General features: G+C 43.1%; 1 protein-coding gene across 1 annotated transcript in view; it reads left to right on the top strand.

Annotated features, from left to right (window-relative positions):
• LOC109915111 (ubiquitin carboxyl-terminal hydrolase 19) overlaps positions 1 to 25393 on the top strand; it is an 89391-nt gene that overhangs the window by 29021 nt on the left and 34977 nt on the right. The window contains exons 7-10 of the mRNA XM_048606655.1: positions 4007 to 4525; positions 11603 to 11990; positions 18875 to 19031; positions 20120 to 20191. Of these exons, the coding sequence (XP_048462612.1) occupies positions 4007 to 4525; positions 11603 to 11990; positions 18875 to 19031; positions 20120 to 20191 (1136 nt within the window). The remainder of the gene's footprint in view (positions 1 to 4006; positions 4526 to 11602; positions 11991 to 18874; positions 19032 to 20119; positions 20192 to 25393) is intronic.

Below are 25393 nucleotides of genomic sequence, written 5' to 3'. Positions count from 1 at the left end.
AGACCTAGGTGTGCAGGTGCATAGTTCGTTGGGAGTAGTGAAGAAGGTGTTTGGCATGCTTGCCTTCACTTGTCAGACCATTGAATATAGGAGTTAGGATGTCATGTTGCAGTTATACAGGACATTGGTGATACCACTTTTAGAATACTGTGTACAGTTCTGGTCACCCTTCTGTAGGAAGGATGTTGTTAAACTTGAGAGGCTACATAAAGGGTATACAAACATATTGCTGGGACTGAGGGTTTGAGTTGTAGGGAGAGGCTAATTAGGCTCAGGCTTTTTTCCTTGGAGTGTCGGAGGCTGTAGGGTGACCTTAGAAGCTTATAAAATCATGAGCAGCATGGGTAGGGTGAACAGCTGAGGTGTTTTAATAGGGTTGGGGGGGGGGGGGAGTCCAGAACTACAGGGCTTAGGTTTAGGGTAAGACAGAAAAGATTTAAGAAGGACCTGAGGCGTAACTTTTTTTACCCAGAGGGCGGTGCGTGTATGGAGCGAGCCGCCAGAGGAAGTGGAGGAGGTGAGTACAGTTGAAACATTTAAAAGGCATCCGGATGGGTATATGAATAGGAAGGGTTTAGAAGGATGTGGGCCAAATGCTGACAAATGGGCCCAGGTCAGATTGGGATGTCTGGTTGGCACAGACGAGTTGGACTGAAAGGTGTCTTTCTGTGCTGTATGACCGTATATACGACTTAACATCCTATCTGAATGCCTCAAGTCTTTTCAAGGTGTAATTACTATTGTATGTAAGAATTACAGTAACCAATTTCCAAACAGCAAGATTCTACAAGCCACATGAGAAAAATGAGCACACAAAAACCAATTATGTCTAAAACTGATGGTTCAGGAAGGCAAAGGCAATGTTGGCATTTATTTTGAGAGGACTTGAATATAAAAGCAGGGATGTACTCCTGAGGCTTTATAAGGCCCTGGTCAGGCCACATTTGGAGCATTGTGCGCAATTTTGGGCCTCATATCTCAGGAAGGATGTACTGGCCCTGGAGCGGGTTCAGAGGAGGTTCACGAGAATGGTCCGAGGAATGGAAAGCTTAACATACGAGGAACGTTTGAGGACTCTGGGACTATACTCATTGGAGTTTAGAAGGATGAGGGGGGGATCGAATTGAAACTTAAGGAATACTGAATAGCCTGGACAAAGTGGATGTTGGGAAGATCTTTCCATTGTTAGGAGAGACTAGGACCCGAGGGTACAGCCTTAGAGTAAAGGAAAGGCCTTTTAGAACGGAGATAAGGAGAAACTTCTTCAGCCAGAGAGTGGTGAATATATGGAATTCACTGCCACAGAAGGCTGTGGAGGCCAGGTCATTGAGTACATTTAAAACTGAGATAGATAGGTCCTTGATTATCAATGGGATCAAGGGTTATGGGGAGAAAGCGGGAGAATGGGGTTGAGGAACTTATGAGCCATGATTGAATGGTGGAGCAGACTCGATGGGCTGAATGGCCTAATTTCTGCTCCGATGTCTTATGGTCTAATCTGTTTTGCTGATGTTGGTTGATAAATATTAGCCAGCAGAAGGAGAAGAACTTCCTTGCTCCCCTTCAGGTAGTGCCGTGAGATCTCTCTCATCAGTCTGTGGGATTACAGGGCCCTTGTTTGGCACCTCTGACCATGTAGTACTGTTCCATGTTCTGGCCCTTGTCAATCTGGATAATGGAACTCAAATTTGTGGAGTGGGATTTGATCCTCTAACCTCTGATTCAGAGATCACGAAATTAAAAAGGAACAGGAAAGAAATTAAAGGCCGTGTTTTGGCACACAAATTTAACAAAGGTGAAGTTTGAAGATGACCTGTTCACTGTGATATTGGTTAAACGGAGAGAGAGGAGGAAGTTTAAAAGAAAAATTCTAATACGGGGATTGAAGTTAGAAATTAAAAGTACGAGCAGGATTACATAGCAATTCAGGTCATAAGTGGGCTTTGTTAATCTGAATCGTGAACGGAGAAGCAAAATTTGAAGTAAAAGAAATTTTATTGGCATTTGCTTTCGCAACAGAGGACGACTTATCTTCTGGAAACCAATTAATCTGTATAATTTTATTTTGAATACAAGCAGCTCAAATGAAATTTGATTTGAATGTTAAATTGTGGAAAGTTCAAGACAACAAACTAATGCAAGTTTAGAAAATGTTTCGGTAATCCATGGCAAATTAACACTTTATAATAAAGTATTTGGCTGCATCCATGTCACGCTCTGGGCACCAGTTCAAGAATAGTAATCATTACACTTGACTGAGTAGAACTGGCCAGCCTCCAGTTCTGCTGTCATGGCATTTTGGGACAAAAGAAATTGTAACTTTTACCAAAATTTGTTGTTAATAGTTTTGGTACCCTATCCTTCTGCACACTGGAGCTGGGTGATACAGTGATTCTCACACTATGACTGGGGGGTCTAATGACTTATCGCACAGTCCATATTAACACTGATACTGAAAGTTACTAAGTATGATCACGTTCTTTCACGCTACGTCCTGGGTGGTACAGATGATTTCCGCATAATCCTTCAAGTACCTCTTGTAGTGAAAACATAACATGTTGCAGCCACAGAAAGAAAAGCTTTTCCGATCAATAACTTTTTCTCAACTGGAAGAAGGTTAAAGTTTGTAATCAAACTTACACCCAGGAAAACGTGATGGGTATAGAAACAAAGGATTGAAGTGTAGAACAGGAATGATGACATCCAGTTATTGGAGGATAATGGATGCATTCTGTTTATATTTTGATCTGGGATTTTGGTTTTACTGTACAAGAGAGCATTCTTCCGCTGTGATCTTTATAGCTGGAGATTTCTCAGCTTGAGATGACTTTGACTTAGTCACTAGAGAAAGAGTTAGTAATTAACACTCTGAAAATTGATTGACAATATTGGCTTCAAATATTTGTGTTGAAACATCAGTCAAATGATTTTCTGTATCTTCCTTGTACCTAAATGAGCCTCAGTTGCTGCGAAGCTCCTAAAAAGCATTAGAATCAACAATATAGAACCAAAATTGCACATGGCCTCAAACTTTGCTACTACCTGATACTGACTTGCTGATGTGAATTTTTTAATGACATCATCTCATGGCATTTTAGGGATGGACAATAAATGCTGCCATGGCCAGTTATACTCTCATCCCAAGAACGTATAAAGAACATAAGAAGTTATGATCTGGAATGCATTGTCTTGGTGGTGGAAACAGTCATTTTCAAAAGAAAATCAGAGAAAACTTTGAAAAGGAAAAATTTGCAGAGCTATGGGGAAAAGGCAGAGGTAGTAGAGCGAATTGGGTAGCTCTTTCAGTTGTGGCAGAACCACAAAGGACGACTAAATAGTCTCCTTCGGTACTGTATAATTATGTGATGCAGTTATTGGCTATCCCAAAGTTGGCCCCTTCACTTGTAATTGCAATGGAAATTTTACGTGGAATTTGCATGCCAGTTTATTTTACTGAGCCAAGTTATGCAACTACTATTGCAGTTATAAATTGTCTCAAGGCACTTCATGTAGAAGTGGGATCTCGGTAATCAAAAGACAAGTGATTCCAATTGTCATTGTTCGCAGCTCCAAAAATGCGCTTTCTATCTTGTCTTATTTTTAGGCTGTTTGTTTTAATCACACAAGGCTGTCTCGCATCCATACACCTGGCAATGAGTGCCAGTTGTATTTCATACAGGTATCTCTGTGGCAATTGTCTTGCCAAAATATCTGGCCAATGTGCCAGCAGAGAAATTAGGTACTTTTTTTGAAACACCAAATCATGCTGGAAAATGCACTGCCTGATATAGTGGAAGCTGATGTAATTGTAAACATCGAATGAGAATTGGGTCAATACTTGCAGAGGGAAACAATTCTGGACAGTTGGGGAAAGAGCAGGGGAGTGAGACAAATCGGATAGTTTTTCAGAGGCATGATGGACCTAATGTACAGCAAGATTCTGGTTTTTTAAACTGTAATAGGTGAATGCATGTTTTATTTTGACCCCTTTGATTATATTTTGCAGAAGAAGGGTAAAGAACAGACTGCGGTGATTCTGCCCAGAAATACTGGGAAGGAGAAGACTTTGTTAAGCGAAGAAGTCACTGAAGAGGTGAAACCAGGAGAATCTTCGGACAGCACTGAGAAGAGGAAAACAAAAGCTGAGCGCAGGCTGAAACGTCCAATCAATGTGAAAGTGTCGGGAAAGATGGAATCGCCTCCTGAACCTGGGGTGAAGCGTACCATCCAGTGCAAAGATCCAGACAACACTCCAGTCATCCCTGAACCAGTTCCAACACAAACTGTTTTAGTGAAGCCCCCAGAAGGAGTGGATGCTGCTTTTCTTGAGAAGGACATAACATCTGCAGTATGTCCAAAAAGCCTTGCAAGTGAACTGCGTACCAGTGATGCTGATGGAGGTCTGACTGATCCTTTGGTTGAGAATAAAGTGAAGAGAAATGGTCGTGGTCCCCAGGGAGACTGGCACATGGAGGATAAAAGTGGTATGGCAAATACTGTCCGAGCTTCGGCTGAAAAAGCTGAGGTACGTTGCCTAACATGGCTGCATTTCAACTCGCGTAATCTAGTGGTGATCCTTACACGGTGGGTGTGAATTTGATAGTGTAGGGATCATGTCACAGAATTACAGATCTTGCTTAATCAGCAGAACGTGCGTCCATATCTCTTCAAGATGTGTAAAAAAATGGAAATGTTGATTTTTGACATAAGCAATATATGGAATAAAGTGAAATAAAAACTGAAAGAACTGTAGATGTTGTAAATCAGAAACAAAAACATAAGTTGCTGGAAAAACTCAGCAGGTCTGGCATCACCTGTGAAGAGAAATCAGAGTTAATATTTCATGTCTAGTGACCCTTCCTCAGAATTGATGTTAGCTAGGAAAATATCGGTTTATATGCAGAGGATAATTTGGGGGAACGGGGTCAGAAGTAAACAATAGGTGGGGATAGAGCCCAGAGAGAGAAGTGAACATTTTGACAGACAAAGGAGTGGATAACGATCTGGCTAGGAGGGTGGATTGCTGTTAATGGAGACAGCTGCTCTTGGCGCATCCGGAGATCCACACTCAGTGCCATCCGATGTCACATGCACAGTCTTGACCTTTTCTGTCCAACAGCATCGCGTCACGCTGGCTCAGGGCTGTACCACTGTGTAGTTCCACTTTATCCTCCAGCTCATTTGCTGTGCTAACAAGAAACCTTTCCTTTCAGGCATCAAGGCCCACAAGATGCAACAACTCAGAGATACTCCTCGCCCTCTGGAACCTTCCTTCCCTTCCCCTCCACTTCCCTCTGGCTCCATCCCCTCCCCAAACCCCCCCATCTCTTGTCTGCTATTCACCACCCCACCTAACCTTCCGCTTTCCGATGCTGAACATTCTGTACTCAGCAAAGGTCTCCGCTTTATCCCTCTGCGTCCCCACCCTAACGAGTTTCGGGCACAACATAACATTTGAACTTTTCTTCCATCATCTTCGCCTCTGTGCCCATTTCTTTGGCCAAGAGTCCTCTCCCTGTCCCACAGACCCTTTCACCCAGTTCCAACATTCTCCCTCCACCTGGACCCTTTCCTCTGGCCTTTTACCTGCACTTGATATGTTCGTTGAGAACTGTTGACATGACATTGGTCGCCTCAATGTCACCAAATCCAACCTATCTCCGTCCGAACTGACATCTAGATCCAACCCTGACTTTGTTATTAAACCTGCCAATAAGGGTGGTGCAATTGTAGTCTGGCATACTGACCCCTACATTGCAGAGGCTGAGTGCCAGCTCTGAGATACCTCATCCTTATCTTCCGCTGGACCAAGGCCCCACCATGGCACATTAGGCCATTGTATCAAACATGGTCACTGACCTCATTTCATCTGGTGATTTCCCCCTTGCTGCCTCCAAGCTGATAATTCCCTAAACCAGCCCGCTTCTACCTCCTTTCGAAAATCCACAAACAGGACTGCCTGGGCACACCCATTGTTTCAGCCTGCTCTTACCCCACAGAACTCCTCTCTTCCTGCCTTGACTCAGTTTTTTCTCTCCTGGTCCAGTCCCTGCCCATGTACATCCATGATTGGTCTGTCGCTTTGCACCAGTTTTGGAATTTACAGTTTGCAGGTTCCAGCTGCCGCCTCTTTACCATGGATGTGCAATCCCTTTACATGTCCATCCCCCACCAGCATGGCCTTGGGGCTCTCTACTACTTGGAGCGAAGGCCTGAACCGTCCCCACCCACCACCACCCTCCTTCGCTTGGCCATCCACAACTCTTTCTCCAATATATCAAAGATATGATCGGTGCTGTTTCCCTGTCTTCCTGAATTGGAAAAGTTCATTGATTTTGCTTCCAATTTTCACCCTACCCTCCCTTTCACCCGGTCTATCTCCGACTCTTCCCTTCCCTTCCCTTCCTCGACATCTCTTTCAATTTCTGGGGACTGGCTACTAGTATGCACTATTAAGCCACCGACTCCCTCAGCTACTTGCACTATACATCCCTGCTTCCTGTAAAGACTCCATTCCTTTCTCCCAGTTCCTCTGTCATGTATGTTCTTAACAGGCCACCTTCAACAAGGGAACCTTGGAAATATCCACCTTCTTCCTCAACCGAGGATTCCCCAGGACCATTTGTCAACAGAACCCTCAATCGGGTCTGACCCATCTCCCACATGTCAGCCCTCACACTCGCTCTTTCCTCCCACAACAGCGATAGGGTTCCGCTTGTCCTTCTCCACTGTCCCAAAAGCATCCACATCCAGAAGATCATCAGCCACCATTTCTGCTACAAAAACAGAAGTTACTGGAAAAGCTCAGCAGGTCTGGCAGCATCTGTGAAGAAAAAATCGGAGTTAACGTTTGGGGTCCTGTGACCCTTCCTCAGAATCACCTCCAGTGACATGCCACCACCCGACACCTCCCCTCCCTTGTTTGCCCTCTGCAGAGACCATTCGCTCTGGGACACACTGCTCCACTCTTCCTTCACCCCCAACAAGCCCCCCCGGCGCTTTCCCCTGCAACCGCCAAAGGTGTGACATCTGCCTGTTTACCTCCTCCCTCCTCAGTATCCAAGGTCCAAATATTCCTTCTAGGTGAAACAGCACTTTACGTGCATTCCTGACAATCTAGTCTATTGCATTCGCCACTCACAATGCGGTCTCCTCCACACTAGGTGACAGCTTTGCAAAAAAGACCCCGAGGTTCCGGTTGCCTGCCACTTTAACAAACCAACCTGTTCCCTGGTCAACATCGCTGTATCAGGCTTGCTGCAGTGTTCCAGCAAAGCTCTGCGCAAGCTGGAAGAACAATACCTCATTTTCTGCTTGGGGACCCTGCAGCCCTCCTGACTCAATATCGAGTTCAATAATTTTAGGGCCTGAACTCTCCCATGTCCTAGCTCCCTATATGACACACCAGGCAGGCCTTGTTATCATAGTGTTCTGCTATTCTCACAGTGCTTGATGTTGGACCTATGATATGTTTTGCTGGAAAGTTCTGTTCTGTACTCATAATTTTAAAAGTGCAAATAATCCAAGCAACTGGATTTATTTGTACTGATTCCTTTTTAATTATAAAATGTACAGTGTTAAAGTGCAGATATTAGTTAATTTACTGAATAAAAGCAGAATTTCTGTAAGATCTGGGAGTTGAGGCCCGTCACTTTCAATAAGCAAGTCGAGATTACAAACAAATGAAGACTTGCCAGTGTCTCCTAAATCTCACGAACAAATAATTAATGCAAGTGTTAGGGTCCTAAATACAAAATATAACTTTTTTTTAAAAATCGAGAGAACTTTCATTACCTAGTGTGTGATGAGATTGTGAACTTGCTATCACATTGAAGTGAAAGGTATTGATACATTTGAGGTGGAATTGTGTAAACATGAGGGAGAGAATGTGATAGAAAGTTGTAGTGATACTGGGGAGGGCATGTGGCATGCAAGCATCGATAATGACCGATTGGGGATAAGTGGGTTGTACATACTGTATAACATCACGAGCCATGCATTCAAACCAATGCTTGCCACTATGCTCAAAGCACACTTCTGCCTGGGTGGGATAGGGTAGCTGACCTCCTGCAGAGTTGCTTGCATGTGGACTTGAAAAATAAGTCTGGGAAAAATCTATATGGAAGATATAAAGTTGAAACAGGTTTTAATTTTTCTCAGATTAGGGAAAGGAGAAGAGATTATTCCTTGATCTGCACAACAAAACCATTGAGTTGGCAGAATATTGTTGTGTTATGATACAGCACCGTGTTCACTGTCTGACAGCTGTTTCTTCAGGTGCTGGAGGAAGTAGCTAAATAATAGGCATTCTGTTAATGATGATACTGCCAGCAGACAGGGAGTTGGTCTCTCTCAGACATTTCATAAATTCACGGCCGTGGCAACAGCACAACAAACACCATTCTTTTTCCTACTTTGCCTCTTTCTGTAGTTCAGATTTTATTGTATGTTGCACCAGTTCGATTGACATTCAAATTCCTTTGTTTTTATTGCTTTCTGATGTGACATATTTCATTTCAATTCTTTTTATATAACCTTTTTATACTCAACAACAATAATTTGTATACTTGTATAGGACCATAAGATGTAGAAACAGAATTAGGCCATTCAGCTCATCAAGTCTGCTCATGAGATCACGGCTGACCTGATAATCTCCCTTCCAGTTTCCAGCCTTATCCCCATAACCCTTGATTCTCTTGCTGATTAAAAATCTATCTTTCTTGGCCTTGAATATACTTACAAGCCCAGCATCTACAGCCCTTTATGGTAAAGAATTCCACAGACCGTCTACCCTCTAAGAGGAAAAAAAAATTCCTCCTTTATCTCGATTTTAAATGTGTGACCCCATATGCTGAGATTATTCCCTCTGTTCCTAGGACTCTCCCACAAGGGAAAACAACCTCTGCGTCTACCCTATCAAACCCCCAAAAAATTTTGCTTCAGTAAAGTCTCCTCCCATTCTTCTAAACTCCAATGAGCACAGGCCCAACATATTCAACCTCCATACCCAGGATCAACCAAGTGAACCTTCTCTGCCAGTATATCTATCCTTGGATAAGAGGACTGAAACTGCTCAGTGTTCTAACTGTGATCTGACTCGTGCCTTGTATAGTTTTAGCAAGGCTTCCCTGTTTTTATGTTCCATTTTTATGCTTTAGGTGAAGATTTTTCCAATTGTTTGTGTTGACTTCCTGATTTCGTTGCTAGTTTGCCCATTGGATCAGTAACTAACCTTTCTTAGGACCTAAGGATTTCGCTTTATTATCTGTTGTCAGTTGGCTTGGAAGCAATTAGTATATTTTGATGTTAGCAGTAGAGATGTAAAATAGTAAATGGTTAAATGATAAGTGTTGATCTTCCTATTAATGTTTTGCATTTAATTTTATTCGTTGGCTTTAAGTATTTTGAGACATCATCATGTCACATGGAAAAATTCAACAAACCTATTAGGATTTAGTGAATTGTTTTCACATTAGGAAGTACACCTGTATTCTGCAAATGGAAAATAAAAAAGGATTGCTGTTTGATACATACGATTGGCCGGGTTTACCCTGTGGAGCGCAGGTTACTGTGTACTGTATCTATTTGGCTGTTGGTTCATGGAGATCCAAGTGTGGTTTCCACCTTTACTGAGGCCACTAAGCTGCAACCATCTCTCAACCATCCACAATTGTAGTGGATACTTTGGGGGGCTTACTGTTTTACACTCTGTCCTCAATGCCCATTTGCAACAATTTCCACCAGGGATAGTTGTGAGGCATCTTTCCCTAGATATACTTCTGTGCAACTTCTCATGACACAGACGTCATGCCTTTTAAAGCTGGTTTTAGCTGAGATTCGGTGGAGCCAAACCTATACCTTCCAACATACCAGCACTGGATTGTTGTAAAATACAAGTCTTCAAGGAATTTTTGTTGTTAAGCTCACCTATTAAAATTTAAACAGTTAACAAGATACGATTTTAATAGTTTAAATGGATGCATTTTTAACAATGTCTGCATCCTTAACTAACAGTGCCAGTTACAGAAAGAAATGCATAAATCTGGGCTCTGGACAGTGTTGTCGCGGCCATGTTCTTTGCCCATTTTGTTCTGCAAAGGTGGTCACATTAGAGGACAGTCTGTCATATCGTATCAGTAGACTCATTTTGGTGAATCAGTTGGCTTTTATCATCCAGCAAATTATATTGTTTCAAACTTGCAACTTGTCAAGATCTGAGTTTAGCCTCTTGATCCAGTACCTGAACAGTCCACTGCTGTAGCCTCATGAGTTGTCATTTAGATTTGTAATGATGAATGAAATTCATAAAAAGCTGTATGTTAGGACTAAAGGTAGGCGGTATGTTCTCTGTGGCTGGGACAGAACTGGCCCAGTTATGATATTATTTTGTTTGTCAGTCAGCTTTTCTAAACAGAGAGGATAGTGAGTGGCTGGGGAATGTGCTGAAGCTGTGTAGAGTCCTGGCAAGGTGCATGTGAATTACTGGCTACAGTGGTGGATGCAAAAATGGTGGCATGGTGACTCAGCGGTTAGCACTGCTGCCTCACAGTGCCAGGGACCCAAGTTCAATTCCACCCTCGGGCGACTGTCTGTGTGGAGTTTGCACGTTCTCTGTGTCTGTGTGGGCATCCTCTGGGTGCTCTGGTTTCCTCCCACAATCAAAAGGTGTGCAGGCTAGGTGGATTGGCCATGCTAAATTGCCCGTAGTGTTCAGGGATGTGTAGGTTAGGTGGATTTTTGGGGGTTGGGTCTGGGTGGGATGCTCCGAGGGTCGATGTGGACTTGTTGGGCTGAAGGGCCTGTTTCCACACTAGGGATTTTTTTTAAAAAATTTAAAAATGTAAAAGGATGTATGTACCCTAGTGAGTTGTAGAAGAAATCAAATGACGCTGCCCCATTATCAGAGAGGAGAGCTTACAACAGAGAACTCCTCCACCATCAAGAGATTTCTGATGGGTCATAAGCAGGTTATATGAGATACCAAACAGCAAAGAGATGATGAAACTAAGCTGTACTTGGACATAGCAAGGGCATGAAAGAAAACATGATCAGACAGATTTAGTTCAAATGTTTTGAGGGATATGGGCCAAATGCTGGCAAATGGGACGAGGTTAATTTAGGATATCTGGTCCTAAATAGAAGAGTTGGACCAAAGGGTCTGTTTCCGTGCTGTACATCTCTGACTCTAAGACTCTAAGTGCAAGATTTATTTTAAGCAGAGGATAAGGTAAATGATAGGTTGTCAGTTTAATCAGTGTGGGAAAATGAATGCAGTGAGCAGCTGTTGCATGAGTGGAAAGATCCCCTGCCTCCCCATCTCTGTCATTACCCAACACCTCCCCAGCAACCAGACGATGGTCACTTACTTTGCTGTGTCATATTTTGTCTAACTAGACTCATCTTTAGTGCCTTGGGATGTTTTCCTATAATAAAGGTATAAAAATACACCTTGTTGTGGAAGATGCATTAACGTTCAGGAAGCGAGAGATCAAATGTATCTGTGCCCTCCTGAAGTGGTCTCATGAAGAACTGGCCTGTAAGTGTTGATTGAAACACCAATTAAATCGCCAGTGACAATAATGCCTGTATTTTCTTTCCAAAGATCGATGTGACTGAGAAAGAGAAACTACTGCCCAAGAACCAGGATGTCAATACGGTAACAGATGGCTTTCTCTGTGAAGCTATGGCAAAGTCTTCAAATGTAGGTGTTCCTATGGAACAGATAGTCAGCGCAGCAGAGTTTGAAACTCGGGAACCTGCTGGAGACAGACTTGGGCTTTCTGAAATAGCATTGGAGGAACCTCTGGCTCAGAGTCCTTCTCTGCACAGGAACTTGGTTGCAACATCTTTTGGGAAGCAGACAAACTCTGAACAAATAACTGGGGAAACGCTCCCAATGGAAAGACCTCTGGAGGATGCTGCAGTACTGCCTAGCTCAGCTGTGGGGAATACCAGTCAGAAAAAGGAGGATGCCAAGGATCAAGTTGAAGGTAATTTGTTGATGCACATTTTAAAATATTTTATGCAGAAAAGTAGAATGGAAACACTTCAGTTTTCATCAGTTTTCTTCGTTCTGTTAAATCACGATGCAAAGAATGAACATTAAACGGAAATGAGCCATTCAATCCAAATAAATCTGTGGTGTTATGCTTCACATGAACTTCCTCCCCAACCTACTGCATCTAACCTCATCAAAACATTTTTGTTACTTCCTCATACTTAGCTGGTATCTTAAATGTACTGATGCAGTCTCAGTTACAGGCTTCAGTTTTGGTGTCTCCTGCAAGTGGAAGCAATTTCTCAGCATAGAACATAGAACAGTACACCACACTCTGTGTAAAGAACCTACCTCTGACATCTCCCGTAGACCTTCCTCCAATCACCTTAAAATTATGCCCCCACGTGATAGCCATTTCTGCCCTGGGAAAAAGGTCTCTGGCTATCTACTCTATCTATGCCTCTCATCATCTTGTACACCTCTATCAAGTCACCTCTCATCCTTCTTCGCTCTAATGAGAAAAGCCCCAGCTCCCTCAACCTTTCCTCATAAGACTTGCCCTCCAGTCCAGGCAGCATCCTGATAAATTTCCTCTGCACCCTCTCTAAAGCTGCCACATCCTTCCTATAGTGAGGCGAGCAGAACTGAATACAATATTCCCAGTGTGGTCTAACCAGAGTTTTATAGAGCTACAGCATAACCTCATGGCTCTTAAACTCAATTCCCCTGCCAATGAAAACCAACACACCATACGCCTTCTTAACAACGCTATCAACTTGGGTAGCAACTTTGGGGGATCTGTGGATGTGGACCCCAAGATCCCTCTGTTCCTCCACACTGCCAAGAATCCTGCCATTAACCCTGTATTCTGCATTCAAATTTGACCTTCCAAAATGAATCACTTCGCACTTTTTCAGGTTGAATTCCATCTGTCACTTCTTTGCCCACCTCGGCATCCTATCAAGGTCCCGTTGCAACCTACAACAGCCCTCTGCACTATCCACAACTCCACCATCGGCAAGCTTACTAACCCACCCTTCCACTTCCTCATCCAAGTCATTTATCATGATCACAAAGAGTAGAGGTCCCAGAACAGATCCCTGCAGAACACCACTGGTCATAGAGCTCCAGGCTGAATATTTTCCATCTACTACCACCCTCTGTCTTCTGTTGGTCAGCCAATTCTGTATCCAGACAGCCAAATTTTCCTGAATTCCATGCCTCCTTACTTTCTGAATGAGCCTACCATGGGGAACTTTATCAAATGCCTTGCTAAAATCCATATACACCACATCCACTGCTCTACCTTCATCAATGTGTTTTGTCACATCCTCAAAGAATTCAGTAAGGCTTGTGAGGCATAACCTGCCCCTCTCAAATCCATGCTGACTATTTCTAATCAAACCGTGCTTTTCCAAATTATCATAAATACTATCTCTCCGAATCCTCTCCAATAATTTGCCCACCACAGAAGAAAGACTGACTGGTCTGTAATTCCCAGGGTTATCCCTATTCCCTTTCTTGAACAAAGGAATAACATTTGCCAACCTCCAATCATCTGGCAGTACTCCAGTGGACAGTGAGGATGCAAAGATCATCACCAACACGGCAGCAATCTCTTCCCTCGCTTCCTGTAGCAACCTGGGTATATCCTTCTGGAGAAGGGTCCCGACCCGAAACATCAGCTTTCCTGCTCCTCTGATGCTGCCTGGCCTGCTGTGTTCCTCCAGCTCCACACTGTATTATCTTATGTCTATGCCTTCCTGACTCCCTTGCTGTCTCTTCTAATTTTGGCTGTACAGTTCCCCCTGCTGAACCTTCTCTCTGGATCTGAATCCTCTTGCCAGGTTAGTTTAAGCCCTCTCCAACAGTACTGGCAAGCCTTGCCACAAGGATGCTGGTCCTTTCGGTTCAGACACCACTTGACTGCCTTGTACAAGTCTGTCTGCTCCCAAAGGCACTGCCGATATTGCATAAATCTAAAGCCCTCCTTCCTGTGGTATCTCTCCAACCATGCATTCAGCTGGATGAACCACCTATTTCTGTTTTTTTTTCCTTTATTCATACATGGGATGAGGGTGTTGCTGCCTAGGCAGCATTTATTACCCTCCTTAATTGCCTAGAGGGCAGATAAGAGTCAGCCACATTGTGGGTCTGGAGTCACACGTAGGCCAGACCAGGTAAGGATGGCAGTTTCCAGTTTTTTAAGGATGGCATTAGTGAACCAGATGGGTTTTTCCAACAATCGACAATGAATTCATGGTCATCATTAGACTCTTAATTCCAGATATTTATTGAATTCACATTCCACCATCTGCCATGGCGGGATTTGAACCCGAGTCCCCAGAACATTATCTGTGTCCCTGGATTAACAGTCAGTGATAATACCACTAGGCCATTGCCTCCCCTGCACGTTGCACCAGGAGTAATCCAGAGGTTATTGTCTTTTGGGTCCTCTATTTAATCTGCTTCCTATCTCCCTAAATTTTACTCTTAGGACCTCATTCCTTTTTCTATCTGTCATTATTACCAGTGTGTACTATGATCACTGTTTGTTTGCCCTTCCCCTTCAGAATGCCCTGCAGCCATTCAGTGACATCCAAGCCTAGCATCTGCGAGGCAGCACACCATCCTGGAGTGTCTTTTGCAGCCGCAGAAACACCTGTCACTTCCCCTTGCAAATAAATTCCCTGCCATTCACATTCCTCCCCTCTGGTGCAGCGCAGCACAGCCCACCCTTGGTGCCTGCTGCTTTCATCTGTATAGTTATCTCCCCCATCAGTATCCATAATGGTATATCTGTTAAGAGAGGGGCACAGTTTTAGGGCATCTGCACTACCTGCCTTCCTGTACTCTGTCTAATAGCCACTCGGGCCTTTTCTGTCTTCACCTGTGGTGTGACCACACCACTGAACGTGCTATCCATGACGTGGCCAGCATTGTGAGTCCTCCAGCGAATTCACCTGCAGCTTCAGCATCAAACTGTAGTTCGCCAGTAACTGTGGCTGGACACACTCCTACACTCAGTCAGAAGGGACACTGAAACTACCATGATTTACCACATATCTTAAGGGGACCATATCGGGGGGCAAGCTCTGCTGCCAAGACTTCACTTACCCCCTTAGTAACTTCCTTTTATAAAGAAAAATTAATAATGCCTACATAATATTACAAACTGAATTTCTTAAGCTAACTTTGCTTTCCTTGCCATACTTTGCTTGCTTACATTCCTTTATTATATTGGTCCTGATTTTCACTTATTCCTGTTGTTTCTCAGTTAATCTCATCTTCCAAAAAGCATACACTTTTTAAAATTATGAGCCAATCAACCCACCACTTTCCTGCGATGTCACATTTTGATTTGGTTTTCCTCAATCAGCAGTCCCCTTGTGCTTCAGCTTTAAACCAGAACTTCCCTCTGATTCCCTGTTCCAACAAAGGGCTACTGGACTCAAACATTAACTAACTTAGTTTTCCTGTCTAGAAATTCTGCCAGACTTGCTGTGTTTCTCCAACACTTTAGTTTTGTTACTCCTTGCCCTCTGCTTGTTTGAAGCTGAAGTACCAGGCCCCTGATCCTGGGACCCATAGTCTAAAGATACGAGAGAGGCCATTTAGAATGGAGATGAGAACTTTCTTCCCCCAGAGTGTTGGGCCTATGCAGAATTCTCTGCCACAGAAAGTAATTGAGGCCAAAACCTTTGAATGTTTTCAAGAAGGAGTTAGATATAGTTCTTGAAGCTAAAAGGTTCAAAGGGTACAGGGAGAAAGCAAGAACAGTTGGATGATCAGCCGTGATATTGAATGGTGGAGCAAGCTTGATGGCTAGAATGGTCTACTGCTCTTATTTTCTATGTTTCCTCTATTGTCCATCAAAAATCTATCTTGGCCTTGAATAAATTCAATGATCCAGCCTTCGTTGTTTTCAGGGAAAAAGAATTCTATGGGCTAACAAACTGAAGAAGGATTTCGCCTTATTTCTGTCTTAAAAGTGAGGCCTTTAAGCTGCATCTCCTAGTTCTAGTCTTTCTCTAAAAGGAAGTATCCTGTCAGAATATCCTCCTCCTGTTGTGTTCCCTCTGGATCTTGTATGTTTCAATAATATCTCCCCTCATTCTTCTAAACTCTATATTTCATTCCCTCCATAATAAATAACAACATCCCATTTGCCTTCCTAATTACTTGCCAGACCTTCAGACTATCGTAAATAAAAGGAAGAACTGAAGATGCTGGAAATCTGAAACAAGAACAGAATTGCCAGAGAAACTCTTTGTGGAGAGAAAACAGAGTTAACGTTTCGCATCCAGTGACCCTTCTTTAGAACCTGCAGGCTGTCTTATTGTGATTGATGTACCAGGACACTCAGATCCCTTTGTACGTCACAGTAGTACAGTCTCTCACAATTTAAACAGAAAGTTAGTGGGGACCGCATGGTAAACTGGCTCAGAAAAATGAGACAGACACTTTGCTCTTGACTTTGAGTGGCATTCCACACCCTTCAGAGAAGCTATCAAATTAATCAGATATTTCCTTCCAGGAACAGATGGAGGGTAAAGGGTTCTACAGTTGCAATTGAGAAAAGAATAGGAAGGCTTTTGTTACTAGATCCTGTGAAACCAAGCTAGGGGCAGTAGCTTTGTGCCAGCTAACTCCAAGTACATTGAGGCTGTGTGTTATGGATCTCAAGGGCATGGTGACAAGATACACATCACATGACCCAGTGTCAGAATGAACAACTGACACAGGGTTGTTTCCTTTGTGTATGATGTGCTTCAAGGGCAACAGCCTGGATACTCCACTTTCCTCATTCATGCACTTGCAGAATAATTACATTTGCAGTTTGTTCAGGATGTGGAATACGTAGTTTATTGGAAACTGGTTTCCTATTGCCGGGTTGTGGAAATATTCAAGGTGAAGAACGAGCAGAAGGACGTGTAGTACTGATTCACATTGGATTAGTTTCACAAAGACCAAGCAAAGTGGTCACGTTTGCAGATGTTTTCAAAATGTGATGTGTGGGGTGGTGTGTAAGTAGAATTGGGAGATGATCAGAAATCACAATAAGTTGGTCAGAATGTTTAGACAGGATAGAAGAGAGCTGAAATTTCATCCTGCTTAGTAATCAGCATCAGGACAATTAGTAGCAAACATAGTCGCAGTTTGGGCTCATCTAGGGTCAAGACACTAAACTCAACGTACCCAACCAATGCAGGGCAGCAGTCATTGGAGCCATTTATCCCCGCAAGTCTACTTTGCCATTTAATAAGATTATGACAGACCTTCTAAATACATTTTCCTGTATAATCCCCATATCTCAAACTGGCTGCAAAAGACAGGCAACAATTTGAACAAGTTTATTTTTCGTATGACCAGGTAATAATTTATATCCCATATCACTTTGTCTTTAATATTTAGGTATCTGTCGATCTGTGTCTTAAACATGCTTAATGACTGATCTTCCACAGTTCTCTAGGGTAAAAAAATCCAAAGATTCAACAACTTCTGGATGAAGCAATTCTTCTATTTCAGGTCTAAATTGCCTACTTCGTATTCTGTAACTGTCCCCTGAGTCCTGACTTGCCCCTCCAGCCAGGGAAACATCCTTCCTGCATCAACCCAGCAGGAGCCAAAATAAGTTTAAGTCTCCAACAAGGCAGTGGTCAAACTGTATTGTGAATGCTGGATCCCAACTGCTCACTAGGAAACAAAGAGACAGATTAAAATGCAAGAAACAAAGCAAATCTCCAAGTGTCAGGCAATTGATTTCCCATGAGTGGAGATGTATGTGTTGTAATTTTTGGAAGGTTTAAAAGATGGTTCTTGAAATGGAAAGCAGTAAATCTAGAATACTTGACACTGAGAGTAGGGGAAGAGAATCAAGCTGGTATAAGATCAACCTAAGTCTGTCTCATCTCTGAAAGTTTTCATACATGTGGTGAACACTCGGATTGGATTCTACAATGAAGTTGTACAGGTGTAAAACACCAAAAACAGCAATCTTTTCCAAGCGGAGGCTTGGAGACCGCCTTGTGGAACACCTACACTCTGTTTGCGACAAACGACTGCACCTCCCAGTCGCGAACCATTTCAACTCCCCCTCCCACTCCTTGGACGACATGTCCATCCTGGGCCGCCTCCAGTGCCACAACGATGCCACCCAAAGGTTGCAGAACAGCACCTCAGATTTCGCTTGGGAACCCTGCAGCCCAATGGTATCAATGTATACTTCACAATCTTCAAAATCTCCCCTCCCCTGACCGCATCCCAAAACCAGCCCAGCTCGTCCCCGCCTCCCTAACCTGTCCTTCCTCCCAACTATCCTCAAGCCCCACCCCCACCTCCTACCTACCAGCCTCATCCTGCCCCCTTGACCTGTCCATCCTCCCTGGACTGACCTATCCCCACCCTGAATCCCCACCTACACTCACCTTTACTGGCTCCATCCCCACCTCTTTGACCTGTCTGTCTCCTCTCCACCTATCTGCTCCTTTATCCATCTTCCATCCGCCTTCCCCTCTCTCTCTATTTATTTCAGAATCCCCTTCCCCTCCCCCACTTCTGAAGAAGGGTCCAGACCCGAAACGTCAGCTTTCCTGCCCCTCTGATGCTGCTTGGCCTGCTGTGTTCATCCAGCTCTACACCTTGTTATCTCAGATTCTCCAGCATCGGCAGTTCCCACTATCTCTGAATCTTTTAAGATGCAGTTGTATACTGCAATGGTGAGTGGACTGTAGGCTTTTCCTGTATGGTTCCTGAAAGGTGTTCCTCGAATCTTGCCAAGCGCAGATTTCAGTGATGGACAGAATGTATTGTGCTAATGCTATGTATGTGACCTGAAATTGCATTAACTCTAACTATTTTTTTAATATCCTGCAGTTCCAGATAGTTATGTGAATCTGAGCTTTGTTAAGTATGACTCCTATGAGAAAGGCACAGATGCTATGGTGGTGCATGTGTATGTGAAGGAGATCTGCAAATCTGTATCCAAGGTGCTTTTCCGAGAACAGGATTTCACACTCATTTTTCAAACAAGGTGAGCACGGGGAGTGTGCAGGCTGCGACTGGGGAATTTTGTGGCTAACTGTAATGTGTGTTGGTTCAGCAGGTAACATCTGCACCTCTGAATTGGAAGATTGTGGGTTAAATCTATATTTCAAAGACTAAAACATGTAATCCAGGCTGGCAGTCCAGTGCTGAGAGAGATGCACTATTGAAGGTGCCTCTTTTCAAATGAAATCTTAAAATTTTATCTGCTGTTAGGTGGGGTAAAAGATTCTGTGTGATGAACGTGTGTCAAGACCCTGAGAGCTTTATTGCAGGTCTTCAGCTGTCTTGAATGATTTAAAGATTGGGCCTAGATGCAACAAGGATGGGTCTCCAATTGCAATGAAGTGAGAACAAGGCTGCAGCTGTTTTCTTTTGATGGACACTGTTGATGGGTTTTCCGCTTTTTGCTCCTTTTTCCTCCTATCCCGTGTCACGGGACCATGTGGCAGGAAGCCTCTGGCCAATCAAGAATTGTGCCCTTCAGAAGCTTGTGTGAAACCCACCAACTGAGTGCTTGTGTGATTCCTATTAAAGCCATGTACCTTGAAAGCAATAAGGAATGAATCGAGGAGAGCATCAATGGCCCATGCACTATCAGATGTCGGAATTCCATTGGGTTTTCTTTGGCAGTAGGGGAGGACTTTCCTCAGTGCATCAGCTGTGTGCCGCTAATGAGTCAGGAAGTCCCATAACAATGTACCTGCTCCATATGTGCTAATGATCCCACCTTGCGGGGGGCCAGCTATCTTCAGTTGTTGGAGCTGAGCAGGAAGTCAGGAGTTGGATCCTAGCTAGCTGCACAGTTCAATTAAAGCTTTCAAGGTCTAGTTATTTTTGTAAGCTACTGGTAGGATATCTAGTGGTTACCTGATGTCACTTGGTCACTCTGATTTGGGACTGGGATTAAGTTTTTAAGATGGTCTTCTTTTGAATTATCTACTTTGGACAATAATGTTTTTCAGCAGTTTGTACATTTTCATTTAAATTGCTAATGATACATTATTATGTTAAGATGAATTGGTTGTTTAGTAGTTGGTATCATCCAGATTACTGTTCTGATTTTGTTTTATAAAGCCATGAGCCATTTCTGCGTATCCATCCTGACTGTGGACCAAACACAATCTTCAAATGGCAGGTTAAAGTTCGGTAAGAATTGCAGTAAATCTTTTTAGCTTCTACCACATATTACTTTCCTGTTAGGAAACACTGTAAATTATATCACAATCATATCAGAAAGAGAAGATATTCAGGGTAGAACTCTTGGTAATCCTCAGCCTTGGTCCAAGAGCTTTGTGCAGTAAACATGGCATTTTCTACAATTTTGTTGTTTTGAACCATTTGAGATGGTTTCAGCACATTGTTATTGGATGAACAGAGTTCCAAAAGAAATAATTAAGTACAATCTAGTAACCAATTTAAGGGTGCAAGCTGATATAGATTGGGACCTGAATATTCAAGAATATGTCACTTTGGAAGGACAGGAAATTCTGAAAAAGTATAAGAGTGGGTCTGTTTATGAATTATGGTAATAGCACAACCAAGACGGATGAACTAAGTTTAGGAAAGCAAGATGTCGAAGCATTTTGGGTAGAGATGAGAAATCATAAAGGTATAAGTCACTTGTGGGACTGGTGTGCAGGCTCTCTTACAATAACCACACAAACTGCAGTACAGGAGCTGGGCAGTAATAGTGGGGAGACTTTTAATTTGTGTAAAGAATGAAAGAATTAGGTGGGCAAAGGTGGCCTGATTGGGAAGTTCCAGGAATGTTTTCAGGAAAGCTTTTTGGACAGTATGTTGTGGAGCTAAGTAGAAAGCGGGCTGTACTGAACAACATAGTATAATTAATAACCTCAGTGAAAGAATTTCAAGGTAGCAGAGATCATATGATTAAATTTTTCTTTCAGTTTGCAAGAGAGGAGAGTGGTACCGAGACTGGTATTTTAATATTAAATAAGGACAGTTGAGGGCATGATCATGCATACGACTGCATGCACCTACAGATTAGGAGCAAGTATATGCCACCAGACCCATTGAAGTTACTGTGCCATTCAATAAGATTGTGCCTGGTCTGATTACCCCACATTCCTGCTTACCCAATAAGATTTCACCTTTTTACTTCTTGGGAATCTATCTATCTCTGCTTTAAAAGTATTCAAAGATTCTGCTTTCAGCATTTTTGTTTTGTGGAAGAGTGTTCCAAAGCTACTGCGCCCTCAGATGAGAAATGTTTTCTCGGTCATAAATGCAAAAGCCTTTATTTTTAAAACTATGATCCTTAATTATAAAGAACACAGCTGGCTAATACAAACCGGCACATTAGTTTAAAGATTGTCAACAGAGATGTGGTGGCAGACATTAAGGCCATATTTCAGAATACATAAAATAGATACATTCCAAGGATGGACCCATCATCTGTTAACTAAACCAGTTAGCAATAGTGTCATATTTAAAGAAAAATATATAATTGGTGCAAAGATGAGTGGCATGTCAAAAGACTGGATAAAATATTTTTAAACAAAAAACTAAAAGGTAAGGAAGAAAAAGTACGAGAAAGTTAGCCAGAAATACAAAAACAAATGAATAGAGTTATCGATATTTAAATAAAGTTAAAGTGAGCATTGGTCCTACAGAAAGTGAGTCTGATGAATTAATAATGGAAAATAGGGAGGTGGCAGGTGAATTGAACAGCTGTTTTGTCTCAGACTTCACTGTAGAGAAAACAAAAATTCCAGAAATAGCCATCATTCCGGAGATGGAAATGTGCGAGGAACTCAAAATGACAATCACCAAGAAAGTGGAAGTAAATTACTGGAGCTGTGGGCTAATAAAGCCTGGGAGCTTTTTTTCTCTTTATTCATTAACAGGATGAGGGTGTCGCTGACCAGGCAGCATTTATTACCCATCCCTGAGCGCCCAGAGGGCAGGTCAGAGTCAACCACATTGCTGTGGGTCTGGAGTCACATGTAGGCCAGAGCAGGTAAGGATGGCATTAAAACAGAAGTTGCTGGAAAAGCTCAGCAGGTCTGGCAGCATCTCTGAAGAAAAAATCAGAGTTAACGTTTCGGGTCTGGTGACTCTTCCTCAGAACTGATGGTAACTGGGAAAACGTTGGTTTATATGCAGAAAATAGGGAGGGGGTGGAGTAGGGAGTAAACAATAGGATAGAGCCCGAAGAGAGAAGAGCAGTTGGATAGACAAAGGAGTTGATGATCTGGCTGGGAGGGTGAATAGTTGTTAATGGGGACTGTTAGCGACTAACAATAGGTAGTGTGTAATGGCAGGCTATTTGATAACAAGGCCTGTTGTGTGGGCTAGGGGGCTGGGGGATCTGGTGGAGTTGAGGCCCTAAAATTATTGAACTCTACATTGAGTCCAGAGTGCTGCAGGGTCCCCAAGGGGAAAATGAAGTGTTGTTCCTCCAGCTTGTACTGAGCTTCACTGGAAGACTGCAGCAAGCCAGAGACAGAGATGTTGGCCAGGGAACAGGATGGCGTGTTAAAGTGGCAGGCAACAAGTAGCTCAGGGTCTTTTTAGCGAGTAGAACGGAGGTGTTCTGCGAAACAGTCACCCAGTCTACGCTTTGTTTCCCCAATGTAGAGGAGATCACATTGTGTGCAGCAAATGCAGTAGACTGGATTCTGGGAAGTGCAGGTGAAGTGTTGCTTGACCTGGAATGTATGTTTGGGCCCTTGGATACTAGGAAGGGAAGAGGCAAATGGGCAGGTGTTACACCTTTGCTGGTAGCAGGGGAAGGTGCTGTGGGGGGTTTGTTGGGGGTGAAGGAAGAGTGGACCAGGGTTTCCCGCAGGGAACGGTCCCTGCATAAGGTGGACAAGAGAGGGGAGGGGAATAGGTATCTGGTGATGCCATCTCACTGGACGTGGCGGAAATGGCGCCTGATGATCTTCTGGATGTGGATACTGGTGAGATGGTAAGTACAGACAAGGGGAACCCTATTACTGTTGCAGGAGGGAAGAGAAGGAGTGAGTGGAAGTGTGCGGGAGTTGGGGTCGGACCCGGTTGAGGGCCCTGTCAACAACAGTGCTGGGGAATCCTCGGTTGAGGAAGAAGGTGGACGCGTCGGAGGCTCCCTTGTCAAAGTTGGCCTCATCTAAACATATGCGATGGAGACGGAGGAATGAGAGAATGGGATGGAGTCTTTATAGGAAGCAGGGTGTGAGGATGTATAGTCCAAGTATCTGTGGGAGTCAGTGGGTTTATAGTGGATACTAGTGGCCAGTCTATGCCCAGAAATGGAAACAGATGTTGAGGAAGGGAAGGGAGAAGTCAGAGAGAGACCAGGTGAAAGTGAGGGCAGGGTGGAAGTTGGAAGCGAAATCAATGAACTTTTCCAATTCCGGACAAGAGAGGGAAGCAGCACCGATGATATCATAGGTAAATTGGAGAAAGAGTTGGGTGGGGGCAGGAATAGGACTGGAACAAGGAATGTTCCAGGAAACCCCATGAAGAGATGGGCATAACTGGGGCCCATGCCATGGCCACTCCTCTGACCTGACAATAGGTAAGGATGGCAGTTACTCTCCCTAAAGTGAACCAGATAGGTTTTTCCGGCAATCGATTCATGGTCATCATTAGATTCTAATTCCAAATATTGTGTTGAATTCAAATTCCCCCATCTTCCATGGCAGGATTCGAACCTGGGCCCACTGACGTTTTCTGTGTCTCTGGATTAACAGTCCAGCGATAATATCACTAGGCCATTGCCTCCCCAAATTTTTTCATCGTTGAGTCAGCATAAAAGAACTGGCTAGTGTGATAGGGAATTTTGGGAAATTAAGACCAAAATATCAACTAAGTCTGGGGCATGTTCCGTTCAATTGGAAATCTCACTGAAAAGGGAGAGGCAGAAGGCAGGAAACTACGGGCTAGTTAGCTTAACAACTGTCATAAAGATGATGTTGGAAGCTCTTATTAAAGAAGCTGTAATAGGATGCTTAGAAAAGTTTACAATAATTGGACAAGAGTCCCAATGGTTTTATGAAAGGGAAATAGTTTAACTAACAGAAGTATTTAAAGGAAGTAACATGCTAAAGGAGAATCGCATAAAGGATGTACTGTGTGTAAGTTTCTGGTTGGCAAGTTGTAACGAGTGGAGTCCCTTGGGTGTCGGTGCTGAGGTCTCAACTGTTTATAGTTTACATAAATGACTTGAATGAAGAGACTGAAGATATATTGCTAAATTTGTTGATAGCACAAAGATAAATAGGAAAATGTATTGTGAAGAGAATATGATACTGCAAAAGGATATAAATGGATGTGAGTGGGCAAAGTTGATGGCAAGTTAAGTATTACGTGGAAAATGTGGAATTGTCCATTTTGTTAGGCAAAATAGAAATGAAGCACCTTATCTGAAACATGGGAGATTGCAGATTTGAAATGGACATCCTACTGAATGAATTGCAAAAGGTTACTATGCAGGCTACGTAAGTTACTATACCATAAGAAAGAAAGCTAACAATGTTGTTGTTTGTTGCAAGAGGAATGAAATACAAAGCAAGGAGGCTTGTGCTTCAGTTATACAGACCATTGGCAAGATCTCATCTGAAATACTGTGTACAGTGTTGATCAGTTTATTTAAGGAAGGGTGTAAATGCATCAAAGGCAGTTTAGAGAAACTTTACTAGACTAATTCCTGAAATGAGCCAATTGTCTTATGAAGAAAGTCTGGGCAGGATGCAGGAGTTCAGAAGGCCAAGAGGTAACAGTTGAAATGCACAAGATCTTGATAGGCAGGATGTGGAGAGAATGTTTTCTTTTGTGAATTCATGGTCACTATTTAAAGATGGGTCACCCATTTAAGGATTGAGGTGGAGAAAATTTTCTGAGGGTCATAAATCTTTAGAGCTCTCTTCCTCAAGACAGTGGAAGGAGAGTCTTTAAATATTTTAAGGCAGTTGTGGATAGCTTCTTGGTAAGCAAGAGGGTGAAAGGTTATCAGATGGGAAGGAATGCAGATTAATCGGATCAGCCATGATCATATTGAATGATGGAGTAGGCTTGAGAGTCTGAGTTGCCTATTCCTGCTCCTAATTTGTATACTCGTGTTTCACTGCCAACTCTGCACTCGTTAATTGGCAGTAACTAACTTTTCTATCATAGAAATGTGTGGACTCAAGGCAATGCACTCTAGCATAGCTAGTCTTGATCAGAACCAAATGTGATCTCATCTCTGTTCAACTTTGTTTTTTGTTAAAATAAGATCCCAATATGTAACAAGAGACACCAAGGTGCAGGGCTGGATGTACACAGCAGGCCAAGCAGCATCATAGGAGCAGAGAGGCTGACGTTTCGGGCCTAGACCCTTTTCTGATGAAGGGTCTAGGC

The sequence above is a fragment of the Rhincodon typus genome, chromosome 16 (assembly GCF_021869965.1).
Source record: "Rhincodon typus isolate 14 chromosome 16, sRhiTyp1.1, whole genome shotgun sequence".
Taxonomy (NCBI): domain Eukaryota; kingdom Metazoa; phylum Chordata; class Chondrichthyes; order Orectolobiformes; family Rhincodontidae; genus Rhincodon; species Rhincodon typus.
The sequence above is the reverse complement of the archived record's forward strand: the minus strand, read 5'-3'. Positions and strand labels throughout refer to the sequence as shown.